The 27,646-nt window shown below is 40.6% G+C and overlaps 1 protein-coding gene across 7 annotated transcripts in view; it reads right to left on the reverse strand.

The window, feature by feature from the left end:
* Positions 1 to 27,646, reverse strand: part of ART3 (ADP-ribosyltransferase 3 (inactive)) — a 146,376-nt gene that overhangs the window by 7,463 nt on the left and 111,267 nt on the right. For all 7 annotated transcript variants that reach the window (XM_061145767.1, XM_061145765.1, XM_061145761.1 and 4 more), the window contains 5 exons: positions 25,250 to 25,961; positions 4,764 to 4,796; positions 3,838 to 3,864; positions 2,843 to 2,872; positions 667 to 699 (listed from right to left, as the gene is read on the reverse strand). In XM_061145767.1, the coding sequence (XP_061001750.1) occupies positions 667 to 699; positions 2,843 to 2,872; positions 3,838 to 3,864; positions 4,764 to 4,796; positions 25,250 to 25,961 (835 nt within the window). The remainder of the gene's footprint in view (positions 1 to 666; positions 700 to 2,842; positions 2,873 to 3,837; positions 3,865 to 4,763; positions 4,797 to 25,249; positions 25,962 to 27,646) is intronic.

Below are 27,646 nucleotides of genomic sequence, written 5' to 3' on the forward strand. Positions count from 1 at the left end.
TCTTGCGTTGTTAATGCTCCCTTTTGTGTATACCAGCCCCCACCTCCAAGCCTTAAAAAGGGGGGAGTGGGGGTAGGGAACAGTAACAATAAAAACACCTTTTAATCGCTCTTCATTCTCAGACTGGACAAAGCCCAAACTCCTGATGCCGGACTTCAAGGACTTCATGATCTAGCCAACCTTATCTTCATAAGGCAGTCTGAATACACCAGTTTTTGAATGAAACAGTACTGGGTTTAAAACTCTGCTTGGTTTAGTTCTTTTTATTATTATTATTTTTTTTTTTTTTTTGGTCATACATTGACATGAATCGGCCATAGATTTACACATGTTCCCCATCCCGATCCCCCCTCCCACCTCCCTGGTTTAGTTCTATTGTCATTACAGTTATTAGCTCTCTGACTGGGCAGGCTTAATCCCTCTGACCTTTATTCCCTTATTTATGCAAAAAAAAAGAACACCTTGCAGGTTTGTATAAGTGATGATTATAAAAGTGCTAAATATATTATTACATGGAACATAAGCAGCTCGCAATAACTAGAGTTCCTCTGTTTTGGCTTATTTCTCAAACTCTACATGTCCAATAGTGTCCTTAGTTCTAGGAGTCCTCACATCTCCTCCTAACCTTGCAGTTAAGTCTCAGAGAGTAAATAAAGGATCACTTACCAGGAAAGACAGTGGATTCCTGGCTTTTCATTTCTAAAGATGAGAACAGGAACTATTTCATGATAAATGCAGTAAGCTTGAAAATTAACCTTATGTAACTATTTACAAGTGCAAGATGACCCATTCCCAAAGTTTTTAGAGTTTTGGGTAAAAAGGAAGGAGATTTAGCACACTGGTGCCTAACTTACAGAGAGAACTATGGCCAGTGATCCAGGCACATTCTAGATTAAGTGAAATATCTCTTATTGATTTATATTTTTTAGACTCTGACCTATATTTGTCATGATTTATTTTTTAAAAATAAAATTTCTTGATTATATAAGGAATTATAATTTAGAAAAATATAGGAATTTATTAAAAATTACTCATAATCCCAGATACCAGAGCTATTCATTCTTAATACTGGTACGTTTCCTTCTTGTCTCTTTGCTATAATATATGTACATGTGTATATGCTACATACATTTTCATTACTTTTTCAATTTTACTGAGATATAGCTGACATAAAACACTGTGTAAGTTTAAGGTGTGCAACATAACGGCCTGAGTTACATATATTGTGGCAAAACCACAGTAAGTTTAGTTTAACATCCAGCATCTCATATAAATACCAAAAAAGAAATTTTTTTCCCCTTATGATGAGAACTCTTAGGATCTACTCTTTTAACAACTTTCAAATACACCATACAGCTGTTAACTATAGTCATGCTGTACATTATATTCCTTGTACTTATTTATCTTATAAAGGAAAGTTTGTTCCTTTTGATACTGTAAAGTAAATTTGATGTTATATTTCATATGCTGTTTTTATCCTTTTTTAAAATTTTTATTGGGAGTGTAACTGACTTACAATGTTAGCTTCAGCAGTGCAGTGAAGTGAATCTGTTATACATACACATATGTCCACTCTTTCTTAGATTATTTTCCCATAAAGGCCATTATAGAGTATTGAGTAGAGTTTGTTTTTATCCTGTGATTTTTACTGTAACTGTATTAGAAGTACTTTCTTATCTTTGGGCTTCCCTGGTGGCACAGTGGTAAAGAATCTGCCTGCTAAGGCAGGAGACATGAGTTCGATCCATGGGTCAGGAAGATCCCCTGGAGAAAGAAATAACAACCCACTCTAGGTATTCTTGCTTGGGAAATCCCATGGACAGAGGACAATGGTGGGCTGCATCCATGGGGTGACAAAGAATGGGACACAACTCAGTGATTAAACAACAGCAACATATCTTCAGATATTTTTTGAAAACACGATTTTTAAATTGGTTAGTGTTTCATAAAAAGAATGTAACTTATTTAACAATGTCCAACTGTTGGATAAAGTTAATTTATAAATTTTTGCTACTGTAACACCATACAAACATTTCTATACATATTTTGTACACAAACTTTTATGTTTATTTCCTTAGGACAAATACCTAAAAGTGTTACAGCTAGATTAAAACATAAGGACATTTTAAGACTAGTGATACAAATTATTGGAACTGTCCTCCAGAGAAGTTTGAATATAATCTCACCAGTAATTTATGAGCATGTTTGCATCCCAGCACCCTTGAAGAATATTATTTTTAAAAAGACCAAAAAACTTGGGAATGAGTTATACTTTAGAATTTACTAAATATTAAATGGATACAGCTAATAGCAACTATATATATATAAATGATTATATATATACTCACATATGTACATATATATTTTGGCATATATATAAATATGTGTATATATATATATATATAATCATTTTAATTTAGGAAAAAATGTTATTTTTATGCCCCTGATGAATACCCTAGGTTACAAGAGTTTGTGAAACAATTAATTACACCTTCCTCTATCCATGTAACAGCTGCTGCTGCTGCTAAGTCACTTCAGTCGTGCTAGTATAAAGCAAAAAATAACAGGTTCTCTAGAACTAGTTCCACATGTCATGTCTCTAACTGTTCTGCTGGGATGACCTATGGATTGTTAGTTAGGAGACAGAGAGAGCTGCTGCATCATCCTTATAAAGAAGGGTACCTGGAACTCAGGAGGGCCTCTGATATATCAAACTTGTAAGCTAAAGGTGGGTTCTGCCTTCTTCCCACTTTTCCTTACCATTCCATGCCCACCTGCTCCCACACCTAAGGAAGTTGCCCTGCAAATCTAAGTAAGCTTCCAGTTTAGGAAAATGTCTTACCAGGGTTTTCCAGCTTCTGGTTTTCCTCACCTAAGTTACAAAAAGAAACTCATCAGTTTCAAAAATAGACCAAAGTAACTGGGAGTTATCATAGTTACAGAACAACTACTTTAAAGTAAAATGGCCATAAAGATCCACTTGATATCCAGTAAACTAATGCTACTAAATTTAAGTGTCAGCTACAAACTAAACACAGTTGGCTAAAAGGGCTGAACCAGTCCTCTGGCCCCTTCTACCAAGAAAAACTGTTACATATAGCAGGTCTTCTAGCAATCTCCACAAGCTAGAAAAATGTCTGTCTTGAAGAGGTAGCTGAAGTCTGCGAAGTGACCAGTAAAACTTGTGGCTGCCTGAGCCAATAAGAAGTGTTACTAAGCAAGTCCTCAGATGCATGAAATGCTTCACACAAGGACAGGAGATACCTTCCAAACATCAAGTAAACTGCATACTTAAGAAAAGACTAGAAACTTTTCTCTCTTCACACTGTAGCCACATGGACCAAACATGTAATAAGGAACTTAGATAAAAAGCAGTGACCTGAGCCCTATCACCATAAGTGGAGACTTAGCGGGGGCAGGGGAAGCATCTACACCCAGACGGTTTAGTCAAACGATACCAAACACCAGCTTATCTAAGAAAGGCAAAAATACTAACTTTATACTTTCATCTGGATGTCTGGTGTCACACATAACCTCAATGACTTAATATAGAGCTCTACCTATTAAGAGACCTCGGACCTGTCAAGAGCACCTACCTCTTTGGGTCCCACCAACCTGACTCCCACATTGTTCAGACCTCCAGAAAGCCCACCCTCTCATTTGAAGGGAGGTCAATTTCCCCAGAATAGATTCTTTCCCCCCCTTCATATCTGCCAAGTTACTCCTTCATAGGTGCAAAGTACTCCTTTTCTCCAGCTAAGAACTGAATCTGCTGAATAGGAAAGAGCTATTAAACACCCATGTAGAGGTTATTTTTAAAAATTAGAGCATACTTACCAGGGTTGTAGACAGGTTGAAAATAGTCTAAAATACAAACATGCTTTCATTACATAGTACTATACTCAGAAGTGAATGTCAGGTTCAGTCTATTTTTACATGCTTATTAATTATAAAGATTTGGGTTGGCTTACATTCAAGATACAAACAAAATATGGCAATATGAGAAATATAAACTTCAATCTTGAAAACAAATGGTTACAGATTCATTTTAATTATGTGAAGAAGAATCCACAGAAAAACTAGCCAGGAAGACAGGTAGAAATGGACCCTTATTTTTCAAACTTTTTAAACAAAGAAATCTTCAAGTAGGATCCATCCAAAGTATGCACCAGCCCAAGGCATTTTCTGGCGACTTCAGTTCAAATCTGTTGAGTCTAATTTGATGATGTTGTTCCTAAACATTCTTAGAATTCCTATTTACCTTTCCAAATCTTTCCCATGGTCCTCTAAGAAAGATTATTTTTGTTATATTCTATTTTCCTCTGAGGAAGCAGACCAAGTTACCATTTTGTCCCCCCACCCCCAGTCTTTCCCCCTGAGCCATATTCACTCCACTCCTTCTTCAGTCTCCCAAATATTACTTCCCAAGATGCCAAAACATAGGAATGAGTCTAACTCTGTGCACAGGAGTCATGTAGGGGTTTTCAGGAGCCCTTAAGTTCCTGTAATGATGGACTAGGGTCAGAGTGGGCATGCCCAAGGCAAATGCGGTGTTTGAGAGAACAGCCACAGGCAAAGCTGGGGTAGGTTAGGGTGGATCCCTGCACTCTCTCCGGAGAAGGTAAGAGAGGCGGCACAACTCAGCCTTGAGGAAGCAAGGGCTGACAGCGCGGCAGTACAGTGGGGTGGCTCCGACCTACTCCAGGGAGAATAACACTGATACAATTCCCATTACAGAGATAGTACTTTACAGCATATCTTACCCATGTTCTCAACACAACTTTCAGTTTTTAGTCCTGAAACACAAAGATAAAGTTTTATTAGTTAGACACAATTCACCCTATTAAAAACTTGAAATTGGTCTGTTGCTACTGTAATCTAATCTGTCAGCTCTGAGTCTATCAGACTTATAACTGAGTGGGAAGTACATTACATTTTTGTTTCATAGTATAGTCACTAAAGAGCAGTAGATCTAGGTACAACACCTATCTTGTCTGGAATTCAGTTTCCTCATTTATGTCTTTTTTGGGAGATTACTTCAAATAACCTCCAGAATCCCATCCAAAGGTAATAACAACACTGATTAGTCTGAAAAAATTAGCAGAAAATTTATCTGTTTAACTAACCCTCTCTTCAGATACTAAATATCGTCAACAGGTAATCTACCCCTTTACTACGACAATTTATACCCACTGAAGGAAAAGAATCTCAATCAGAGCTTCAAGACCCTAGAACACATGAACAAACACCCTTCGCATTCATACAGAGAAATGAAGCTGACGGGTCCCAGAACACTGATCTGCGCATAAGGAAATGCACGGTTTTTGAGAACAGGAACATGACATCGAACGGTATATGTGTACAAGGCCTGTGATCCTCCTGCTTGTGATTCCCTAGAAAGTCTTCAGTGAGTGCCGCAGTGACTCCTCTGAGGCTTGACCTAACGGGGGAATCTGCTAGCTTGCCCAACAAAGGATAAGCCAAGAAATTCAGCAAGAGGGTGTTTGGTTTTAGTGCCAGCATGAGTCATGGAGGGATTCCCAGACACCACAGGAAGGTCCAGATGGCATATGTTCTCTTTTGTTCTCTTCTCTTAGTCTGGTTAGCTCACATACCTCATCTGGAACTTCAACTCCCTGAGGATGAGCCTCTCAATCTAGAACGCGGGTGTGAAACCCCCAGCTTCACTATGACATGCTCATCTGTAACTGCTCTCAGATCCTGCTCCATTTATGGAGTTTCAACAAGAATCCAGGTGACCTGGTCCAGTTTCTACTGGCCAGGAAACCTGTAAGAATCTGGATGGTGCCCTGAGGCCAACCTTGGTGTATGGCTATACAAGAAGTTTTTTTTTTAAAGTTCTAGAGACTACTAGAAAATGTTGTCTCAGCAGGTGATGAGTGGGTACAAGCCTTACCAGAAGTTTTAGTTGAGGGAAAGGTGAAGGTGAGGGGAGCTGTGGATGAAAAAGCTACAAACATGATAGATTCAGCCTGGGGACAAGCACTGGGGAATTTTAAAAGCCTTCATCTTTCTTCTATAGCACAAATTAAGGGCAGGTTTCTCAAAGTATCAGGAAGATACCCTGGAGAAGGAAATGGCAACCCACTCCAGTATTCTTGCCTGGAGAATCCCATGGACAGAGGAGGCTGGCAGGCTACAGTCCGTGGGGTCACAGAGAGTTGGACACAGCTGAGTGACTAACACTTTCGACGTTCTCAAAATATAGTCTTCCAATCATATACCTCAGGACCACCTGGGCACTCATTAAAATTGTAAATTCTAAGACTCTAGCCAGGACTACTGATACATAATTTCTGGGAAAGATAACTTTATTGCATTCTCATTGCATTAAAATCTGCATTTTAAACAAGCATGCTAAGTGATTTTTAGGCAAAAAAGTTTGAGAGCCTTATCCTTAGTAGATTGTTGTTGTTTACCTAAGTCAGAGACCCCACTGTCTGCTAGGCTCCTCTGTCCATGCGATTTCCCAGGCAAGAATACTGAAGTGGGGTGCCATTTTTTCCTCTACGCGATCTCTCTGACCCAGGGATCAAACCCCCATCTCATGCGCTGGCAGGTGGATTCTTCACCACTGACTCTTCCCCACCAGGGAATCCCGTAGTAGAAAACAGTTATCTCTTAATGTGTAACACAGATCCATTTATATGAGACTGCATTTCTCCTCCCTTTTTGAGCCTAGGTTTAACTTGCCATTAGGGTTTTCAGCAGCAGGAATCAAACTATTTTAGGTTTCTAAAGAAGTAGCAGGGTTGGGGGAGAGATCAAGACGATGAGTTGGAGGACATGGAGCTTACTTCATTCCAAGGAATGCATCAAAAATACATATGTAGAACAATTCTCACAAATAACCAACTGGAAGCTGTCTGAAGAGCTCTTACACAAAGCGGTGAAAAAGATTCCCACAGACAGAATGAAAAAAAAATAATGGGCATCAGGATGGGATAGGCACCCTGGGGAGGGATCTGTGAAGCAGGGAGGGTCTGCAAAGGTAGGCCCTCACTCTGCGAAGGCCCTATGTCTGCTGGGAGGTCAGAGGAGCTGCAGGGCTTGGGCTCTGATTATGAGGTGTGCAAACCTGCTGGCTTGCTAGGCATCAAGGTGGAGAGAGATGCGCGGACAGCTTCCTCCTCACAGCCCTTCTCAGCCTGAAAGACATGCCGGGTGGCCCGTTAGTATGTAGAGTAGCCAGGCGGTGAAACTCCAGGAGGTGGATCCTGAGGGAGGACTCTCTTAAGCCAGGGGGAGACAGCCCGAAGGGCCTGTGGTGTTAGTTCAGTTCAGTTGCTCAGTCATATCTGACTCTTTGCGACCCCATGGACTGCAGCGCGCCAGGCTTCCCTGTTCATCACCAACTCCCAGAGTTTACTCAAACTCATGTCCATTGCGTCGGTGATGCCATCCAGCCATCTCATCCTCTGTCGTCCCCTTCTCCTCCTGCCCCCAATCCCTCCCAGCATCAGGGTCTTTTCTAAGGAGTCAGTTCTTTGCATCAGGTGGCTGAAGTACTGGGGCTTCAGCTTCAGCATCAGTCCTTCCAATGAATGTTCAGGACTGATTTCCTTTAGGATTGACTGGTTTGATCTCCTTGCAGTCCAAGGGACTCTCAAGAGTCTTCTTCAACACCACAGTTCAAAAGCATCAATTCTTCAGTGCTAAGCTTTCTTTATGGTCCAACTCTCACATCCATACATGGCTAGTGGAAAAACCATAGCTTTGACTAGATGAACCTTTGTCGGCAATGTCTCTGCTTTTTAATATGCTGTCTAGGTTGGTCATAGTTTTTCTTCTAAGGAGCAAGTATCTTTTAATTTCATGGCTACAATCACCATCTGCAGTGATTTTGGAGCCAAAAAAATAAAGTCTGACACTATTTCCACTGTTTCCCCATCTATTTGCCATGAAGTGATGGGACCAGATGCCATGATCTTAGTTTTCTGAATGCTGAGTTTTAAGCCAACTTTTTCACTCTCCTCTTTCACTTTCATCAGAGGCTCTTTAGTTGTTCTTCGCTTTCTGCCATAAAGGTGGTGTCATCTGCATATCTGAGGTCATTGTTTTTTCTCCCGGAAATCTTGATTCCAGCCCAGCATTTCTCATGATGTACTCTGCATACAAGTTAAATAAGCAGAGTGATAATATACAGTCTTGACGTATTTCTTTCCCAATTTGGAACCAGTCTGTTGTTCCATGTCCAGTTCTAACTGTTGCTTCTTGACTTGCCTATAGATTTCTCAGGAGGCAGGTAAGGTGGTCCAGTATTCCTATCTCTTTAAGAATTTTCCACAGTTTGTTGTGATCCACACAGTCAAATGCTTTGGCATAGTCAATAAAGCAAAAGTAGATGTTTTTCTGGAACTCTCTTGCTTTTTCGATGATTCAGCAGATGTTGACAATTTGATCTCTGTTTCCTCTGCCTTTTCTAAACCCAGCCTGAACATCTGAAGTTCACAGTTCACGTATTGCTGAAGCCTGGCTTGGAGAATTTTGAGCATTACTTTGCTAGCATGTGAGATAAGTGCAATTCTGTGGTAGTTTGAACAGTCTTTGTCATTGCCTTTCTTTGGGACTGGAATGAAAACTGACCTTTTCCAGTCCCATGGCCACTGCTGAGTTTTCCAAATTTGCTGGCATATTGAGTGCAGCACTTTCCCAGCATCATCATTTAGGATTTGAAATAGTTCAGCTGGAATTCCTTCACCTCCACTAGCTTTGTTCACAGTGACGCTTCCTAAGGCCCACTTGACTTCGCTTTCCAGGATGTCTGGCTCTAGGTGAGTGATCACACTATTGTGGTTATCTGGGACATGAAGATCTTTTTTGCATAGTTCTTCTGTGTGATTCTTGCCACCTCTTCTTAATATCTTCTGCTTCTGTTAGGTCCATACTATTTCTGTTCTTTATTGTGCTCATCTTTGGGTGAAATGTTCCCTTTGTATCTCTAATTTTCTTGAAGAGATCTCTATAGTCTTTCCCATTCTATTATTTTTCTCTATTTCTTTGCATTGATCATTGAGGAAGGCATTCTTATCTCTCCTTGCTATTCTTTGGAACTCTGCATTCAAATGGTCTGGGCCAAACCAGAGCCCACTGCCAGCATTCATGGAGGGGTTGGGCTCCAGCAGTGGACTTTGTCGGTGGGCACAGTGGGTAGCAGGCAAGGCAGACAGTCCCCTTGGGAGAAGTACTCAGTTGTTCCTTTCCTGGCAGGACTGTTCCAGTTCTGCCCACCTCACACAGCAACTTAGAGCTGGATCTGGGGTAGAGAGATCCTGCGGAGAACCCTATCACAGAGGCAGCCCCAATGCCAGGTGGCAACACAACCACCTCACTTCCTGCAGCCACAATGCCCCAGCCTCCAGCACCAGCTGAACACTAGGCAAGAAATGCACGAGACCTTGGACTGCTTCTGGGCAGAACTGTGGGGGACTGCTTGGACACAGATTCACTATGACCACATGGGCCTCACCTGATTCAGTGTTCACCTCCTTGGGGACAGCTCACATACTTAAGGGCAATGGAGCTTTATAGAATTGACCCTCAGGATTTCTACTGGAGAGCAGATCCCACCCCACGACAGGCTGTGACAGTCCCAGAGCAAAAAGGAGGCCCCGCCCAACATCCAGTGCAGGCTGTGGTCACCACAACACCAGTCTTATCAAGGGGATAACAGTTAGCACACTTTGAAGGAAAGAAGCCATGCCAAAAGAAGCCCTCATACCAAAATTACTGAACCCACAGTTTACTCAGGGATGCTCCCACATAAAAACCACCCCTTCAAGACCACAGAAGACAACTGTTTCTCCTAAAGTTAAAGAGACAGGTAAATGTAAGTAAAATTTTAAAAGCACAGGAATGACTCCCAGTTAAAAGAACAAGAGAAATCCTCTGAAAGAACAAACAATGAAACAGACCTCTCCAGTCTACCTGACTCTGAGTTCAAAAAGGAGGTTTAAAAAAATGCTAAAGGAATGAAGATTATTGACAGAAATGCAGAATTGCTATAACAAGGAACTAGAAACTATAAAGAGGATCCAATCAAAATTAAACAACTCAATTGCCAAGATAAAAATCAAACTAGAAGCAAAGAATACGGACTAAATAATGCAGAAGAACAAATAAGTGATCTGCAACATAGAATAATGGAAATCATCCAATCAGAACAAAAGACAGATTTTTAAAAATGATAGCATTAAAGGTCTATGAGATAAGATAAAACTATGCTAATCTACACATAATACGGGCTCCAGAAGAAGAGGAAGAAGGGTATTAAAGATGTATTTCAGGGGACTCTCTGGTGGTCCAGTGGTTAGGACTCAGTGCTTGCACTGCCATGAGCCTGGGTTCCATCACTGGTCAGGGAACTAAGATCCCGCAAGTTGCACGGTGTAGCCAAAAAAAAAAAAAGTATTTGAAGAAATAATGGCTGAAAATTTACCAAACATAACAAAGGAAACAGATACCTAGGTACAGAAAGCACAGAGGGTCCCAAATAAGATGTACCTAAACAGACCAACACTACCACATACTGTGATTAAAATGGACCCAGTTCAAGAGAGCAATCTAAAGGCAGCAAAAGAGAAACAAAGAGTCAGTTACAAAGGAACCCCCAAAAGGCTATTAGTTAATTTCTCTGCAGAAACTCTGCAGTCAGAAGGAAGTGGCAAGATATATTCAAAGTCATGAAAGGGAAAGGTCTGCAACCTAGGTTATCCAACCTGGGTTGGATGCAACCCAACCCTTGCTGGGTAGAGGTTTATGCAACCTCTACCCAGCAAGTTTGTCCTTTAGACTAGAAGAAGAGAGAAAGAATTTCTTAGACAAGCAAAAACCAGAAAACAGCAATACCAAACTTAACCTAAAAGAAATATTGAAAGGTCTTCTCTAACTAGGAAAAAAGTCAAGAATCTAAAGAAAAGGGAAAATCACAATAGGAAAGGCAAATATATAAAAGAATTGAAGATCACTTAAATAAGCCAGGTCACAGATTAAAAAACAGTCAAAAATTTTTGTAAAAGTGACTATAACTACAATTAATAGTAAAAAGATAAACATTATGATATAAAACAGGTCATCAAAATAAAAAATACGAGGGAGGGCAGGAAAAAATGTGTATCTTTTAGAATGTGTCTGAACTTACATAACTACCAGTCTAATGCAAGTAGATACAATTACAGGTTAATATACTTGAAAATCAAGGTAACCACAAATCGAAATCATACAATAGTCACAAAAATAAAACGAAAGCAACTCAAGCATAAAACAAAAGAAAACCATCAAACAACAAAAAGAAGAAATGAACAAGCAAGAATTAAAAAATCATCTGGAAAACAAGGTTTTAAAATGGCAATAAACATATACCTGTTAATAAGTAGTTTAAATGTTGATAGACTAAATGCTCCAATCAAAAGAACAAAATGGCAGTTTAAAAAAAAAACAACTATAGTACGTTGTTAACAAGAGACTCACATTAGGGCAAAAGAGATACACAGACTGAAAGTGAGGGGATGGAAAAGGGTATTTCATTCAAATGAAATCAGTAATAAAGCAGGGGTAGCAATATTCACATTAGGCAATACAAACTTTAAAACAAAGTCCATAAAGAAAGACAAAGACGAAAACTATATAATGATAATGGCTCAACACTAAGTAAATCAATGTGATACTCCACATTAACCAAAGGAAAGACAAAATCACATGACCATCTCAATAGATATAGAAAAAGCATTTGATAAAATTCAATATCCATTCATGATAAAAACTCTCACCAAGGTGGGCACAGAAGGAACATAGCTCAACACAATAAAAGCCATTTACAATAAACCCATAGCCAACATCATACTCAACAGTGAAAAGCTGAAAGCCTTCCTGCTCATTCAGGAATAAGACAAGCATGCCAACTCTCACCACTACTATCTAATATAGTCTTAGAAATTCTAGCAAAGGAATCAGATTAGAAAAACAAAAGGTATTCAAATTTGAAGGGAAGAGGTAAAACTGTCCCTATTTGCAGATGACATGATACTCAATACAGAGAGTCCTACAGACTTCACACAAAAACTATTAGAAATAATAAATGAATTCAACAAGTTAGCAGGATATAAGATTAATATACAGAAATCTGTTGCATTTCTTTACACTAACAACAAAATATCAGAAAGTAAAAAAGCAATCCTGTTTATAACCATGTCCAAAAAATACCCAGGAATAAACTTTTAACTATGGGCATGAAAGAGCTATACACTGAAAACTATAAAACACTGAAGGAAATTGATAATTTTCTTCAAGTAAACTGAAGATGATTCAAAGAAATGGAAAGGTGTCCCATGCTCTTAGACTGGGATTATTATTAAAATGGCCACACTACCCAAAGCAATCTATAGATTTGCAAACCCTTTCAAAATATCCATGTTCACAGTACTAGAACTAATAATCCTAAAATTTATATGGAACCATAAAAGACCCAGAACTGCCAAAGTAATACTGAAAAAAGAACAAAGTTGGAGGCATATGACTCCCAGACTTCAGACAATACCACAAAGCTACAGTAATCAAAGGGCATGGAATTGCCACAAAAACTTATGTCAATGGAACAGAATAGACAGCCCAGAAATAAAGCAACACACCTACAGCTAATTAACCTACAATAAAGGAGGCAAGAACACATAATAGAGAACGTCTCTTTAAGAAGTACTACTGGGAAAGCTGGACAGTTACACAAAAATCAATGAAATCAGAACACTCCCCCACACCATATACAAAAATAAACTCAAATGGTATAAAGAACTAAATATAAGACATAATATCATACAACTGAAAGTGAAAGCTGCTCAGTTCTGTCCAACTCTTTGCAACCCCATGGACTACACAGTCCATGGAATTTTCTAGGCTAGAATACTGGAGTGGGTAGCCTTTCCCTTCTGCAGGGGATCTTCCCAACCACCCAGGGATCAAACCCAGGTCTCCTGCACTGCAGGCAGACTCTTCACCAGCTGAGCCACAAGGGAAGCCCAAGAATACTGGAGTGAGTAGCCTATCCCTTCTCCAGTGGATCATCACAACCCAGGAATCGAACTGGGGTCTCCTGCATTGCAGGCAGATTCTTTACCAACTGACCTATCATTGATCCTCAGTGATCAATGCAAAGAAATAGAGAAAAACAACAGAATAGGAAAGACTAGAGATCTGTTCAAGAAAATCAGAGACACCAAAGGAACATTTCATGAAAAGATGGGCAAATAAAGGACAAAATGGAATGGACCTAACAGAAACAGACCATATTATGAAAAGGTGCCAAAGCTACACAGAAAAGTGAAGTCACTCAGTCGTGTCTGACTCAGACCCATGGACTGTAGCCTATCAGGCTCCTCTGTCCATGGGATTTTCCAGGCAAAAATACAGGAATGGGTTGCCATTTCCTTCTTCAGGGGATCTTCCTGACCCAGGGATTGAACCCAGGTTTCCTGCATTGTAGTCAGACACTTTACCGTCTGAGCCACCAGGGAATACACAGAAGAACTATACAAAAAAAGATGTTAATGACCCAGATAACCACGATGGTGTGATCACTCAACTAGAGCCAGACATCATGGAGTCCAAAGTGAAGAGGGCCTTAGCAAGCATCACTGTGAACAAAGCTAGTGGAGGTGATGAATTCCAGTTGAGCTATTTCAAATCCTACAAAATAATGCTGTGAAAGTGCTGCACTCAATAGGCCAGTAAATTTCGAAAACTCAGCAGTGGTCACAGGACTGGAAAAGGTCAGTTTTCATTCCAATCCCAAAGAAAGACAATGGCAAAGAATGTTCAAACTACCGCACAATTGCCCTTATCTCACATGCTAGCAAAGTAATGCTCAAAATTCTCAAAGCCAGGCTTCAACAGTATGTGAACCGAGAACTTCCAGGTGTTCAAGCTGGGTTTAGAAAAGGCATCTGCCAGATCATCAAAAAAATGAGAGAGTTCCAGAGAAAGACCTACTTCTGCTTTATTGATTACGCCAAAGCCTTTGACTGTGTGGATCACAACAAATGGTGAAAAATTCTTAAAGAGATGGGAATACCAGACCACCTGACCTGCCTCTGGAGAAATCTGTATGCAGGTCAAGAAGCAAGTTAGAATTGGACATGGAACAACAGACTGGTTCCAAATTGGGAAAGGAGTACTTCAAGGCTGTATATTGTCACCCTGCTTACTTAACTTATATGCAGAGCACATCATGTGAAATGCCAGGCTGGATGAAGCACAAGCTGGAATCAAGATTGCTGGGAGAAATATCAATAACCTCAGATATGCAGATGACATCACCCGTACGACAGAAAGTGAAGAGGAATCAAAAAGCCTTGTGATGAGTGAGAGGAGAGCGAAAAGTTGGCTTAAAACTCAACATTCAAAAACTAAGATCATGGCATCTGGTCCCATCACTTCATGGCAAATAGATGGGGAAACAGTGGCAACAGTGTTTTTGGGCTCCAAAATCACTGCAGATGGTGATTGCAGCCATGAAATTAAAAGACGCTTACTCCTAGGAAGGAAAATTATGACCAACCTAGATAGCATATTAAAAAGCAGAGACATTACTTTGTCAACAAAGGTCCGTCTAGTCAAGGCTATGGTTTTTCCAGTAGTCATGTATGGATGTGAGAGTTGGACTTATAAAGAAAGCTTAGCACAGAAGAACTGATGCTTTTGAACTGTGGTGTTTGAGAAGACTCTTTAGAGTCCCTTGAACTGCAAGGAGATCCAACCAGTTCATCCTAAAGGAAATCAGTCCTGAAAATTCACTGGAAGGACTGTTGCTGAAGCTGAAGCTCCAGTACTTTGGCCACCTGATGAGAAGAACTGACTCACTGGAAAAGACCCTGATGCTGGAAAAGACTGAAGGCAGGAGGAGAAGGGAATGACAGAAGATGAGATGGTTGGATGGCATCACTGACTTGGAGCTAAGTTTGAGCAAGCTGCCAGAGTTGTTGATGGACCTGGAAGCCTGGTGTGCTGCAGTCCATGGGGTCGCAGAGTCAGACATGACTGAGCAACTGAACTGAACTGAACCATACAACTCCTAGAAAAGAACATAAGCAAAACATTCTTTGGCATAAATTGCAGCAAAATGTTGTTAGATCAGTCTCCCAAGGCAAATGAAATAAGGCAAAAATAGACAAATTGGACCTAATCAAAGTTAAAAGCTTTTGCACAGCAAAGGAAACCATCAACAAAATGAAAAGACAACTTGAAGAAAGCAACTCACAAGGAGTTAATATCCAAAATATACAAATAGCTCATACAACTCAATGTTCATGTTCATGTGCAAGTCGCTCAGTCATGTCCGACTCTTTGCAACCCCATGGACTTTGGAATTCTCCAGGCCAGAATACTGGAGTGGGTAGCCTTTCCCTTCTCCAGGGGATTGTCCCAACCCAGGGATCGAACCGGGGTCTCCCGCACTGCAGGCGGATTCTTTAGCAACTGAGCCACAAGGGAAGCCCAAGCAATTCAATAGCAAGGGGGGAAAAAAAAATGGAAAGAAGACTGCAAAAGAAATTTTTCCAAAGACAACACTCATATAGCCAACAGGTACATGAAAAGATGCTCAATATCATAATTATTAGAGAAAGGCAAATCAAAACCACAATGAGGTATCACCTCAAAACCTGTCAGAACAGCTATTATCAAAAAGTCTGCAAATAATAAAGACTAGAGAGAAATGTGGAGAAAAGGAAACTCTCTTACACAATGTAAACTGATACAGCCACTACAGAAAACAGTATAGAGGTTCCTGAAGAAAATAAAAACTGAAATACCATATGATCCAGCAATCCTACTCCTGAGCATATATCTGGATAAAATTCTAATTTGAAAAATACATGCACCCCAGTGTTCACAGCAGTACTACACAGAATGGCCAAGACATGGAAACAATTTAAGTGACCACCAACTGGCTGGATGTTTCGAGAGAACAGCATCGAAACATGTATATTATCTAGGGGGGAACAGATCACCAGCCCAGGTTGGATGCATGAGACAAGTACTCAGGCCTGGTGCACTGGGAAGACCCAGAGGGATCGGGTAGAGAGGGATGTGGGAGGGGGGATCGGGATGGGGAATACATGTAATCCATGGCTGATTCATGTCAATGTATGACAAAAACCACTACAATATTGTAAAGTAATTAGCCTCCAACTAATAAAAAATAAATGGGAAAAAAAAAGAAGATGATGTGTGTGTGTGTGGGGGGGGGTGTGTGTGTGTATACATACACATACACTACACACACACACACACACACAATGGAATATTACTCAGCCACAAGAAGGAATGAAGTAAAAGACAAAAAACTCCAACACAGAAGGACCTAGAGAATATCATACTAAGTGAAGTAAAGTCTAAGCAATAAGGATTTACCATATAAAACACCATGAGCTATATACATAATGCCCTGTATAACCTATAATGGAAAATAATCTGAAAAAATACATGAAACTGAATCATTCTGTACACTTGAAACTAACACAATATTGTAAATCAACTGTACTTGAATAAAAAAGTAGCAGGGTTAAAAATGGATAAGAGATTGATTCAGAAATAAACAGGGTAAGACACAAATATATATAGGGACTGAAAAAGGGAATATAACTACAGATTCAACAGGTGTAAACAGATGTGAGATTATAATGATTAGCTTTATGCCAATAAATTTGAAATCTAAGGCAAATGGACAATTCCTAGGAAAATGTAGCTTATCAAAAATAACTCAAAAATAAATAGAAAACTCAAAACGGTATTTTAACTGTGAAGCCGTTTTTGCGCAAAGGAAAATACCAGGATAGTCTGGTTTTTACAGAGTACTAAAGAGAAAGGAGCTGCACAGAGAACCCCAGGTATCTTTAGGCTTTTCAGTACTCACCAAAGTACCCATCAGTTTACTTGTGTAAGGACTCTACCCAAGGCCAGTGAAAGAACTCAGAAGATGAAGAATAGTGCCTATTTCTACCTGCCTCACTGGAAACCTTCTAAGTTGACATTTTAGCAAGAAGCTCTACAGTAAGAAGCCTTAGAAGCAGTTCAGACAACAGTAAATAAAACCCTCTCTTGGGTTTCCATCTCCTTCAGATCTCAAACAATTACAGATGTTTGTGACCAAACTCACAGCTGACTGGAATTTCTGGCAACAAGAGTAAAGTCACTGGGCTTTTCGACACAAGGACTTCTTCCCTTTGCAGGGCTACTGCTACTAGCCTGTTACTGGGCCTAATGATATAGACTATCTCACAGAAAAAGAAGCCATGACTCCCCAATCCAATATCTCATTGTGCAAAGGGTTGTCTTTGAACCACATTCCCATGAAGTAGGACAAACTCCCAAAAGTTGCCTTGTCATATAGAAATTTAACAGCCAAACCTGGCTCCTAAAGCCTCAGCCATTTTCATAAATAAATGGCTGCCCATCCATTAGACCTGCAGTTCCCAAACAGTGGTAGAGGTGTCCCTGAATGCTCTAGCAAATTTACAGGGACACCAAGGGATATTTAAAAAATTTCAAGACAAACAGAGCCATATTTGATATCGTTCAGAAACTGCATGAACTATCAGTTTTAGGTAGAACAGTTTCAAAGTTACATTACATTACATTCAGTTCAATAGCATCATATATTTGCAAAGTTAGGTTTTTAGCAATTGTGATAAAAGCAAATACATGTGAAAATTGATCAGGAAATAAGGTAGTATTTACTCTGATACCAAGGTTTGAGAAGCTGTGCAGTGTCCAACAGGCACAGACATTACATTAGCAAGTCACTATGGTAAAGAATGAAATAACAGCATTTAAAATTTATATATATATAACATAAAACATCTACTAAGATGTTAAGACATAAATATTGAGATGTTTGATTTGATTTTACTTACTAAACAGACCTTTTAGGTATTTATTTCAGATTACAGATGCTGTGAAAAATTAAGACAGCACTAAGAACAGCATGAACCTAGAATCTCTGAGAACGTCTGCGTTAGACAACACGAAGTCCTACCTACTGCTTTATCCAAACCACACTCCACGGGGCCCGGGCCCTTCCCTGTAAGACATCACACCTGGAAAGACAGCACAGTTCTCTGACAAAACAGCCTATTGCAACGCTGGGCAAATCCAATGAAATGCTGCATTAATCCATCATAAGGATGGGCACAATAAAAGGACAGAAATGGTAAGGACCTAACAGAAGCAGACGAGATTAAGAAGTGGCAAGAATACACAGAACAGCTGTACAGAAAAAGATCTTAATGACCTGGATAACTGTAATGGTGTGGTCACTCACCTAGAGCCAGATATCCTGGAGTATGAAGTCAAGTGGGTCTTAGGAAGCATTACTATGAACAAAGCTAGTGGAGGTGATGGAATTCCAGCTGAACTATTTCAAATCCTAAATGATGATGCTGTTAAAATGCTGCACTCAATGTGAGCAAATTTAGAAAATAAGCAGTGGCCACAGGACTGGAGAAGGTCAGTTTTCATTCTAATGCCAAAGAATGTTCAAACTACCATACAATTTTGTTCATTGCATATGCTAGCAAGGTTATGCTCAAAATACTTCAAGCTAGAATTCAACAGTACTTAAACCAAGAACTTCCAGATGTACAAGCTGGGTTTAGAAAAGGCAGAAGAACCAGAGATCAAATTGCCAGCATATACTGGGTCACAGAGAAAGCAAGGAAATTCCAGAAAAACATCTACTTCTGCTTCACTGACTACGCTAAAGCCTTTGACTGTATGGATCACAACAAACTGTGAAAAATTCTTAAAGAGATGGGAATACCAGACCACCTTACCTGCCTCCTGAGAAACCTATATGCAGGATAAGAAACAACAGTTAGAACCAAGACATGGAACAATGGACTCGATCAAAACTGGGAAAGGAGTAAGTTAATGAGGCTGTATATTGTCAACCTTCTTAATTAACTTATATGCAGAGTACATCATGTGAAATGCTGGGCTGAATGAAGTACAAGCTGAATGAATCACAAGCTGGAATCAACACTGCCAGGAGAAATATCAACAACCTCAGATACGCAGAAGATACCACTCTAATGGCAGAAAGTGAAGAAGAACTAAAGAGCCCTTCATGAGGGTGAAAGAGGAAAGTGAAAAAGCTAACTTGAAACTCAACATTAAGAAAACTAAGATTATGGTATCCAGTCCCATCACTTCATGGCAAATAGAAAGGGGAAAAGTGGGAACAGTGAGATTTTATTTTCTTGGGCTCCAAAATCACTGCAGACGGTGACTGCAGCCATGAAGTTAAAAGACGCTTGCTCCTTGGAAGAAAACCTAGACAGCATATTAAAAAAGCAGAGACATTACTTCACTTACAAAGATCCATGGTGTGTAAGCATCCATCCAGCCAAAGCCATGGTTTTTCCATTAGCCATGTATGGATGTGAGAGTTGGGACCACAAAGAAGGCTGAATGCCAAAGAACTGATGCTTTCGAATTGTGGTAATGGAGAAGACTCTTGAGAGTCCCTTGGACTGCAAGAAGTCCATCCTAAAGGAAATCAGTCCTGCATATTCATTGGAAGGACTGATGCTGAAGCTGAAGCTCCAATACTTCAGCCACCTGATGCTGAGAAGGATTGAGAGCAGGAGGAGAAGGGGTGACAGAGGATGAGATGGTTAGATAGCATCACCGACTCAATGGACATAATTTCAGAAAACTCTGGGAGATAATGGAGAAAAGAAAAGCCTAGCATGCTGTAGTCCATGGGGTCACAAAGAGCTGAAAACCACTTAGCGACAAAGATGATGATTAATGACTTGTTCACTGTCTTGAATGCTCTGTGTGAGAAGCTGAACTTCAAATGGTGATCCTGGTAGGGAGCACACCCACTGGGGTACCGACTGAAATCTGCCAATACTAATGCCCTAGTTGTATAATCAGGTCATTAAGACACTCAGAACTGGATTAATAAACTTCTACACAATCTCTCACTACAGTAAAAAAAAATGCAGTAAATACAACTCATAAGCTCAGTCGTTATGTTAACCACATACAGGCTCATATTAAGTGATTGTATCTAAAGAAAAGCATCTGGAAACCAACAAAGGAAATCAAGTGTGTGTGGTCATTATCTCTATTACAGCTCTGGCTCTATACACAAAACTACTACACTAAGGAAATCACTTATAAAGGATGAGGACTACAAATTAAAAATTCTAACACCCTCCCCAATGAAGATCTCTATAGGGCTGACTGGATGGCTGTCTTCAGCTTTTTATAAGCTGCAATCATGTTAACTTCTGCCTCAGCCAAGTTCCCAAACGCCAAGGATATGCTTGTGTGGGTGTACTTGCTCTGACCTCAGTGGACAGATGAACATTCATAAAGCATCTGTTCTTACTTCAGTAAATGAACATATATTTCATATGACCTCAGCAAAAAGATAATTCTGATTAGATCAAAATCACCAGTATATGAAACAAGATGCTGACTTTGCTTCCCCAGTGGTTCTAGGGCTGCTATCCAGTCCGGTTACCACAGAATTCATCATTACGGAAAGAAGACAGTCAATGCGAGTCATCCCCAACAGGAAGTGACAGACTATAGTGGGTCAGGATTATAGTAGGCAGCTTCTGACATGTTCCCCAATGATCTTGCTGCCTAATATTCACATTCTAGTAATCCTCTCAAGTGTGGACTGAACGTAGTAACCTACTTCTAGCAAAAGGAATACAGCAAAAGTGATGCAATGTCACTCCTGTGATTAGGCTGCAAAAGACTGTGACTCGTTGGCTCTCTCTGGCTTTCTGGCATTTTGATAAAATAAGGTGCCATGCTGTGAGACAGTCTATGGAGAGCCCTAAGGAACAAGGGAGGTCTCCAGCTGACATTACTTACTTACTCCTATATTCTTGGATTAATACAAGTATCTCTTTGACTACCAGGAATTATTTTCTCCACTCCCAACCAACTGAGCTATTCTCTTTAGCTAACTAGTTTTTGTAAGGCCCACAAACGTTTTATCTTGGCAATCACAAACGAGTTTAAAGTAACAGCACAGGACTGTGGCAGCACACCAAATGGAGCACAGCATAATTTTTAAATCACTTTTAGAAACATTGCCTTTTTTCACCCAGAGTTATCTTCAGTCACAGTAGAACAAGGTTCTGACTACATCCTCCTGGTTAAGCTTTTAAAACCCCTGGTTATCATCCTTCCTAGTGTTTCCAACAGCCTAGCTTTAACGATCACTTCAGGCTGTTTTCGATCCTGAGTTTCCATTAGTTATCTCCAGATGGCAGCAGAGGACATCAGCTGAGACTCCAGTTTAGAGGTAAAAGTGAAGTTGCTCAGTTGTGTCCAACTCCTTGCGACCCCATGGACTGTAGCCCGCCAGGCTCCTCTGTCCATTGGGATTCTCCATGCAGGAGTACTGGAGTGGGTGGCCACGCCCTCCTCCAGGGAATCTTCCCTATCCAAGGATGGAACCCAGGTCTCCCACATTGCAGGTGGATTCTGTACCATCTGGGCCACCAGGGAAGGTAAAGCAACACAACCAAAGGCAGTGGCCTGACTTTGTCAGAGCTCTCCAAACAGTATACACGTGAGCCTCCAAAAAGGTTTTCCCTTGTAGCTGGTTTGAAGATTAACCTGCTGCGTGGCCTCTGGCTAACTTTCTGGGCAGGCCCTCAGAAGTTTCCCCATTCTCCTCCCCTTTCCTCACACTGGGCTAGTAACACACCAGCCCATGTAGGTCTGAGTCCTGGCTCATTCTGCATCAACCCGATGGTTCCCCACCTGTCATCGTAATCATGCTCACAGACGTGAACTCTGTGCACCCCACTGCCCGCCTCTGTCCTCCACCAGGTACCAGATTTGGCCTACTATGGCTTCTGTGTAACCAATGCCTCCCCAAAGGGCCTTCAGCTGAATGCACCACTGAAAGTGCTATTGTTTTGTCAGCCCAGCTGCAGACTGGGTTTCTGGCCATAACGTGCTGGTAAAATTGAACAGGTTCTGGGGTGGAGAATGTGGGTCCTGATTTGTAGTGTTTGCTGATGTCCATCGCATAACTCTCAACCATGGCCAATTTCAAGCCACTGTGATGTACTGAGGAACTGGGAAGAGAGAAATGCCCACAGTTAGTGACCATGAGCTGCTTTGAGGGGCTTGGTTTTGGTCAGGTCCAATGTATGTTCGGTGAAAGAAATGGGCACTTTTCCTCTCAACATAAATTGCTCACTCCAGCCTTCATCTGCCCCTCATGGAGAACAGTTAGTCTTATGTCCAACTCAGGGTCAGGACTACAGTGAGGCAAAAATGGTATGTAAAGTGCAAAATTTATAGAAGCACTCACTCTCTGGGTCATGCAGGTGCAAATGGTGCATGTATATGACCCTAAGCATGAAGACTTCCTTAAAGTCTTCCTTTTGTGCCCCAGGAATCTCAATGGTTACACAGCTTCTGCCATTAAATCAAAAGTGGACCGGCTCCCCTCCCCACTCCATCCTCCAGGTATAATGTCTCATCAGCACGTCTCTGTCTATTCTTTTTTTTTAATCTCATAACGTGCTGGCACATTTGAGTTTCAGTCTAAACTTCTATCCCACTTCCAAGGCCCTACTTCAGTACTTTCTCTGCTTGACAAGCAGCCGTGGTTTTGGGTTCAGCAAGACAATCACATTCATGAGACCCCAAAGGCGTCCCCTCACCAGTACTTGGTTTTGTCGGCAGAGAACAGAGCATACTACTTCGGAGTGACATGGGATATAAACCTTCAACACAAGTCCTCACAGCAGTCCAGGGCTGTTCTTCAGTCCCCAGAACGAGATCTCCGGAAGAAGACAACAAGATTACACAGGCGGGTACAGGACCCATCCCGGTTTAGGATCCTCATGCGACACACAGAAGACAACATCTCATACATCAGTCAGTCCATGAGTACACTCCAGCACTCAGCAAGAAGAACGCTTCAGTACATCACACCACATTTAGGAATGCCCAAGGCCATGGCTTCCCTCCGGTTATTTATTCTTCATTCACAATCTCTCAGCTCATGCACTCTAGCAATCAAGCGTTACGTTTACCTCTAGGCAGCGCTGCATTGTTACACAGTTGTCATTCCCTCTGTAGTAGATTACAGAGAAGCAGTGCTAGAAGATCAACAAGAGGCTATTTTCATAGGATGAAGGAGAAAGGGGTTTGCTAACCCTTTACTCATATACAACAAGGTACAGTATCATAAAATTTCAGAATGCTGGGGATAAGAAAATATCCTAGAACCTCCCAGAGGAAAAAAACGGGTCTCACTCAAAGTTTCAGTGATGAGAATGGCTTCACATTCTTTAACAACATCAGAAAGCAAAAGATAGTGGAGGAATATCTCTGAAATTCCAAGAAAAATAATTCCCAAAACAGAAATACAAATCTACAAACTGTTATTCAAGTTTTTAAATGTAGATTTTTCAGATGTACAAAGTCTTAGAAAATTTGCCTCACTGTCTCTTTCCTCATAAAGCTTCTGAAGTATCTCTACCCCTTCCAAAGTAAGGAGTAATTCAAGAAAGAGGAACAAATTCAAGATATAGGGGATTCCTCATAGGGCAGAAACAAAAGAAAGTCTCAGAACAGCAGTGAGGAGAGATTTCAGGATATTTTCACAAAGCAGGACGATGGAGTACAAGGAGGATGAGGGGTGGGGGAGAGTATCTGATAAGCCGAAATGTATTAAGAGAAGATGTGCATTTCTAACGGTTCAGGGGGTGAATTACTGATGGCATATAAAAAAAACTAAGGAAACAGAAAATCATACAACTAATAACTCTGGAGTAAAAGAAGTACTTAAAAAGAAAAGGTAGCAGTCTTTACTACACTGGGAGAATGGGAAGGGAAAATGCACAAATATTGAGGACGGTGATGTTTATCAGATACTTTTAATTTACTGACCTAACAGCTATTTCTTATTCCCTTCTCCCCTGCCTCCTTACATGATAGAGGCTAGAAAAGCTAATTACCCTCTTTGCAAGATTTTCTGGTAGTTCAGTTCAGTTCAGTCGCTAAGTCATGTCCAACTCTTTGAGACCCCATGAACCGCAGCACACCAGGCCTCCCTGACCATCACCAACTCCCGGAGTTTACCCAAACTCATGTCCATTGAGTCGGTGATGCCATCCAGTCATCTCATCCTCTGTCGTACCCTTCTCCTCCTGCCCTCAATCTTTCCCAGCATCAAGGTCTTTTCAAACGAGTCAGCAGATGATCAAGTAGCTGTTCCGGTCAATAACACACAATCTGGTGAAATCTACCTGGAGTTTCTGGGGAAGCTTTACCCTCTTGGTTAAACAGGCAGATTTGGCTGCCATCCTCCTTTCCCTTCATTTCATCTTGGACATGGATTGATGCCTATACCTGCCAACAGTCACACTAAAAACACCAATCAACAAACTCAATATGCTAAAGTTGGTGGGCAGGAAGCAGAGAGTCTGAGTTACTCGTGATGTAGCTGAGGTCCTATACCAACTCTGGACAGCCCACCAGTAGTTTTTTGATTAAATGAGAGCCACCAGGGAGGTTTTCTGTTACAAGTGAATGCAATAAAGAACTCCTAACTAATGTAGGGTATATTAGAGCTAAATACTTATTCTCTATCAGTACTGGGAAGTCAATAAATAATGTCTAACATTTTTAAATCAAGAAAAACATGCTGAAGCATGTTATTTACTTAGGAACATGCAGTAAGTATCTAAAAAAATAGTTAAAAAACAAAAAGGATGCCACTGAGGAGTAGGAATTGGGGCCAGAAAGGGGTAGGGCTCTTTTTCACTGTAAGCCTCATACGAAGGGTTCTGAACCAGATGCTTCTTTGTTGTGGGGGCCGTCTGTGAATGGTTTGGCAGTGTTCTTTGGCCTATACCCACTAGACGGTACTAGCACAGGCAGATGGTGTAACAATTAAAAATGTTTCCAACTACGGTCAACTGATCCTACCAGACAAAACCACTCCTGGTGGAGAACTATTACCTTACATTACTATTTTATTTTTTTAATTTTCAATAATACTGTATGATTTTGATGAAACTAAATTATGGAAAAAGAAACTAATGGTATGAAAAAAGCTAGACAGGAGACCACCAATGACTTTTCTCCCTTCAAGACCTCCCACTTTCCTTCCTGACTTCTCCCTGGGCCTAAGAGACTCCCTCCTCCCCTCCCCACACACAGAGACAGAACAGACACTTACCACCTAGAAACGCACACTCATAGTGGCTGCAGGTCCTGTTTGTGCTCTGAAGGATAAGGTTATTGCCAGCCTCATCCTGTGACACATGAAAAACCTCATTCAGAGGTATTAAAACAATTCTTTCACTTTCTTTATCAAGAAATTTTTCAACGGCAACTCCAAAACATGTTTTGATGGTTAACAGAACATGTTGGTCATCAGCAACTTGAGGTTTGGATGAATATGCCAAGGTGAAATGGCCAAGTCGGGCTTGGTTCAGCCCTCCAAATGTAAATGAACTATTCAGCCTTATGCTGTACACCACGTTTTTGTAACTGTTCTCACAAGATCTTCTCAGCAACTGCAGAGCTTTTGTCAGGTAAAAATGGAAAGCTTTGAATTGGAAGCCATAGACATAATCTTTTCGAGACTGGCCAGCCATTTCCATAGCTTCATTGAACAGACGGTAAAAGGAAGACTGCTCTTGAGCTTCAGAAATATATGCCATCAGGGCTATACCATAGTTATCCTTGAAATTCACAGGGAGAAAGAGCTGAGGCTTCCGAGCTTCCCACTTGGCTTCTGCATTTTCCCACACGTCTTCTAAGAGCTGGAGGCTTGCTTTTTCCTCCTTGAACAGTTGAGGAACATATTTGATTTCCATCCGGTTAGCACATTTCAGGTATTCATCATCAAATGCATTATCTGCCATATCTAACATTTCAGCTTTTACCTGCAAAGGAAAAGGAAATTAGTACTCTTGAAATAAAAATATTTAGTGTATACCATTTCCTCTCAATTTTCTGCAAAGAATCCTGCATCCTCTCAAACCCTGCCAAGACTCTCTTCCTTGCTCACAATGAACTTCTGATATCTTTTTATATAGAAAGTATATTCCACTGTTAGTGATAACTTCTCTCAGCTGTGACATATTTATATGAAAGAGTAAATGGGAAGTATGAGCATGACCATGCTGATAAGTCATTCATCTGAACCCTGTAGTAGAGAGGAAAGAAAATGAGCGTGAAACAAAAAAAATGGGTGGCAGTCCTGCCTCTGAACGATATTCTTAGCTAGATTTCCTCAACCGCTCAAGACTATTGAGTGAATCTGAAATACCTTGTATGAAATACTTTACTAGATGGATAAATACATAAAGGCAAATATTACCCCTTTTTCTTTGAGGACACCCATCCCTCTTCTGTAATGTTTGGCTAGGACTAATTTTGCATCTTCAGCCCCTATGATAAGCAATGATGCGGGCTTAAAAGCCAGAGCACTCCCAGATAAACAAAAGGCTTTCTTTTCCTTCAACCATAAGCTCTAAGGATAATAACGGCTTGGGTAAGCCAACAGTTATCCTTTTAGTCCCTTGAAGAATCCTGTCTGCAAATAGTCAACAAAGAAAGGTTTGTAGAGCTTAGAGGTGAAGAGAGATGAGGTCCTGATAACATTACTTAGGGCCCCAGTCTAGCATTACCTGAAAGCTGTATTTTGCTTCAGTTGTTCGAAACAGTAAATTCCCTATTCATCTGGGCTTTCTGTTCTATGCAACTGGAAAAGGACTAAGCCAGATAGATCTGGGTTCAAATTCCATTTCTGTTACTAACTAGGTACTAATTACTTATAGGACTTGACATTTCTGAGCTTCAACAGCTCTCACTAAGGGAACACTTCTTAGACGCCTTTGCACGTCTAGCATATTCCAATTGGCCATTAAAGGTCACAGTTTCTCAAGGCTATTTATTTTTCCAAATCTTAAGTCTACCCTTAGGCAATGATGTAAGACCCATAGTTTCAATGATCATCTGAATATCTCTGACCTGTTGTGTAAGTGCAAGATCTATATATCAACTGCATAATTAATAACTCCATTTGACTTCTGTATATCAACTGCCTACTTAATAATTTCACTTGAGGTACTCAAAGATCCTTCAAACAAAACAATCTAAGAGCAAGGCCAAACTTACAACCCTACTGTCTACAGCTAGCATCAACCTAGTGCTTATAAAAAACCCTCCATTCATTTGTGAAACTTTCTTGGATTTCTCTTTCTCACTCATGTCCTGCACTCCTAAGGCCTAAAAAACTTCTCCAGAGTGCTTTCTGTGTGTGCAGCACTAAGTGTTCATATATACTAACTCATTTAATCTTCGTGGTAACCCTGTGAGGTAGGTTCAGTTCAGTTCAGTCACTCAGTCATGTCCAACTCTTTGCGAACCCATGGACTGCAGCATGCCAAGCTTCCCTGTCCATCACCAACTCCTGGAGCTTACTCAAACTCATGCCCATCAAGTCAATGATCCCATCCAACCATTTTATCCTCTGCTATCCCCTTCTCCTCCTGCCTTCAATCTTTCCCAGCATCAGTGAGTTAGTTCTTCACATCAGGTGGCCAAAGTATTGGAATTTCAGCTT

This window comes from Dama dama, chromosome 6, assembly GCF_033118175.1.
Source record: "Dama dama isolate Ldn47 chromosome 6, ASM3311817v1, whole genome shotgun sequence".
NCBI classification, from domain to species: Eukaryota; Metazoa; Chordata; class Mammalia; order Artiodactyla; family Cervidae; genus Dama; species Dama dama.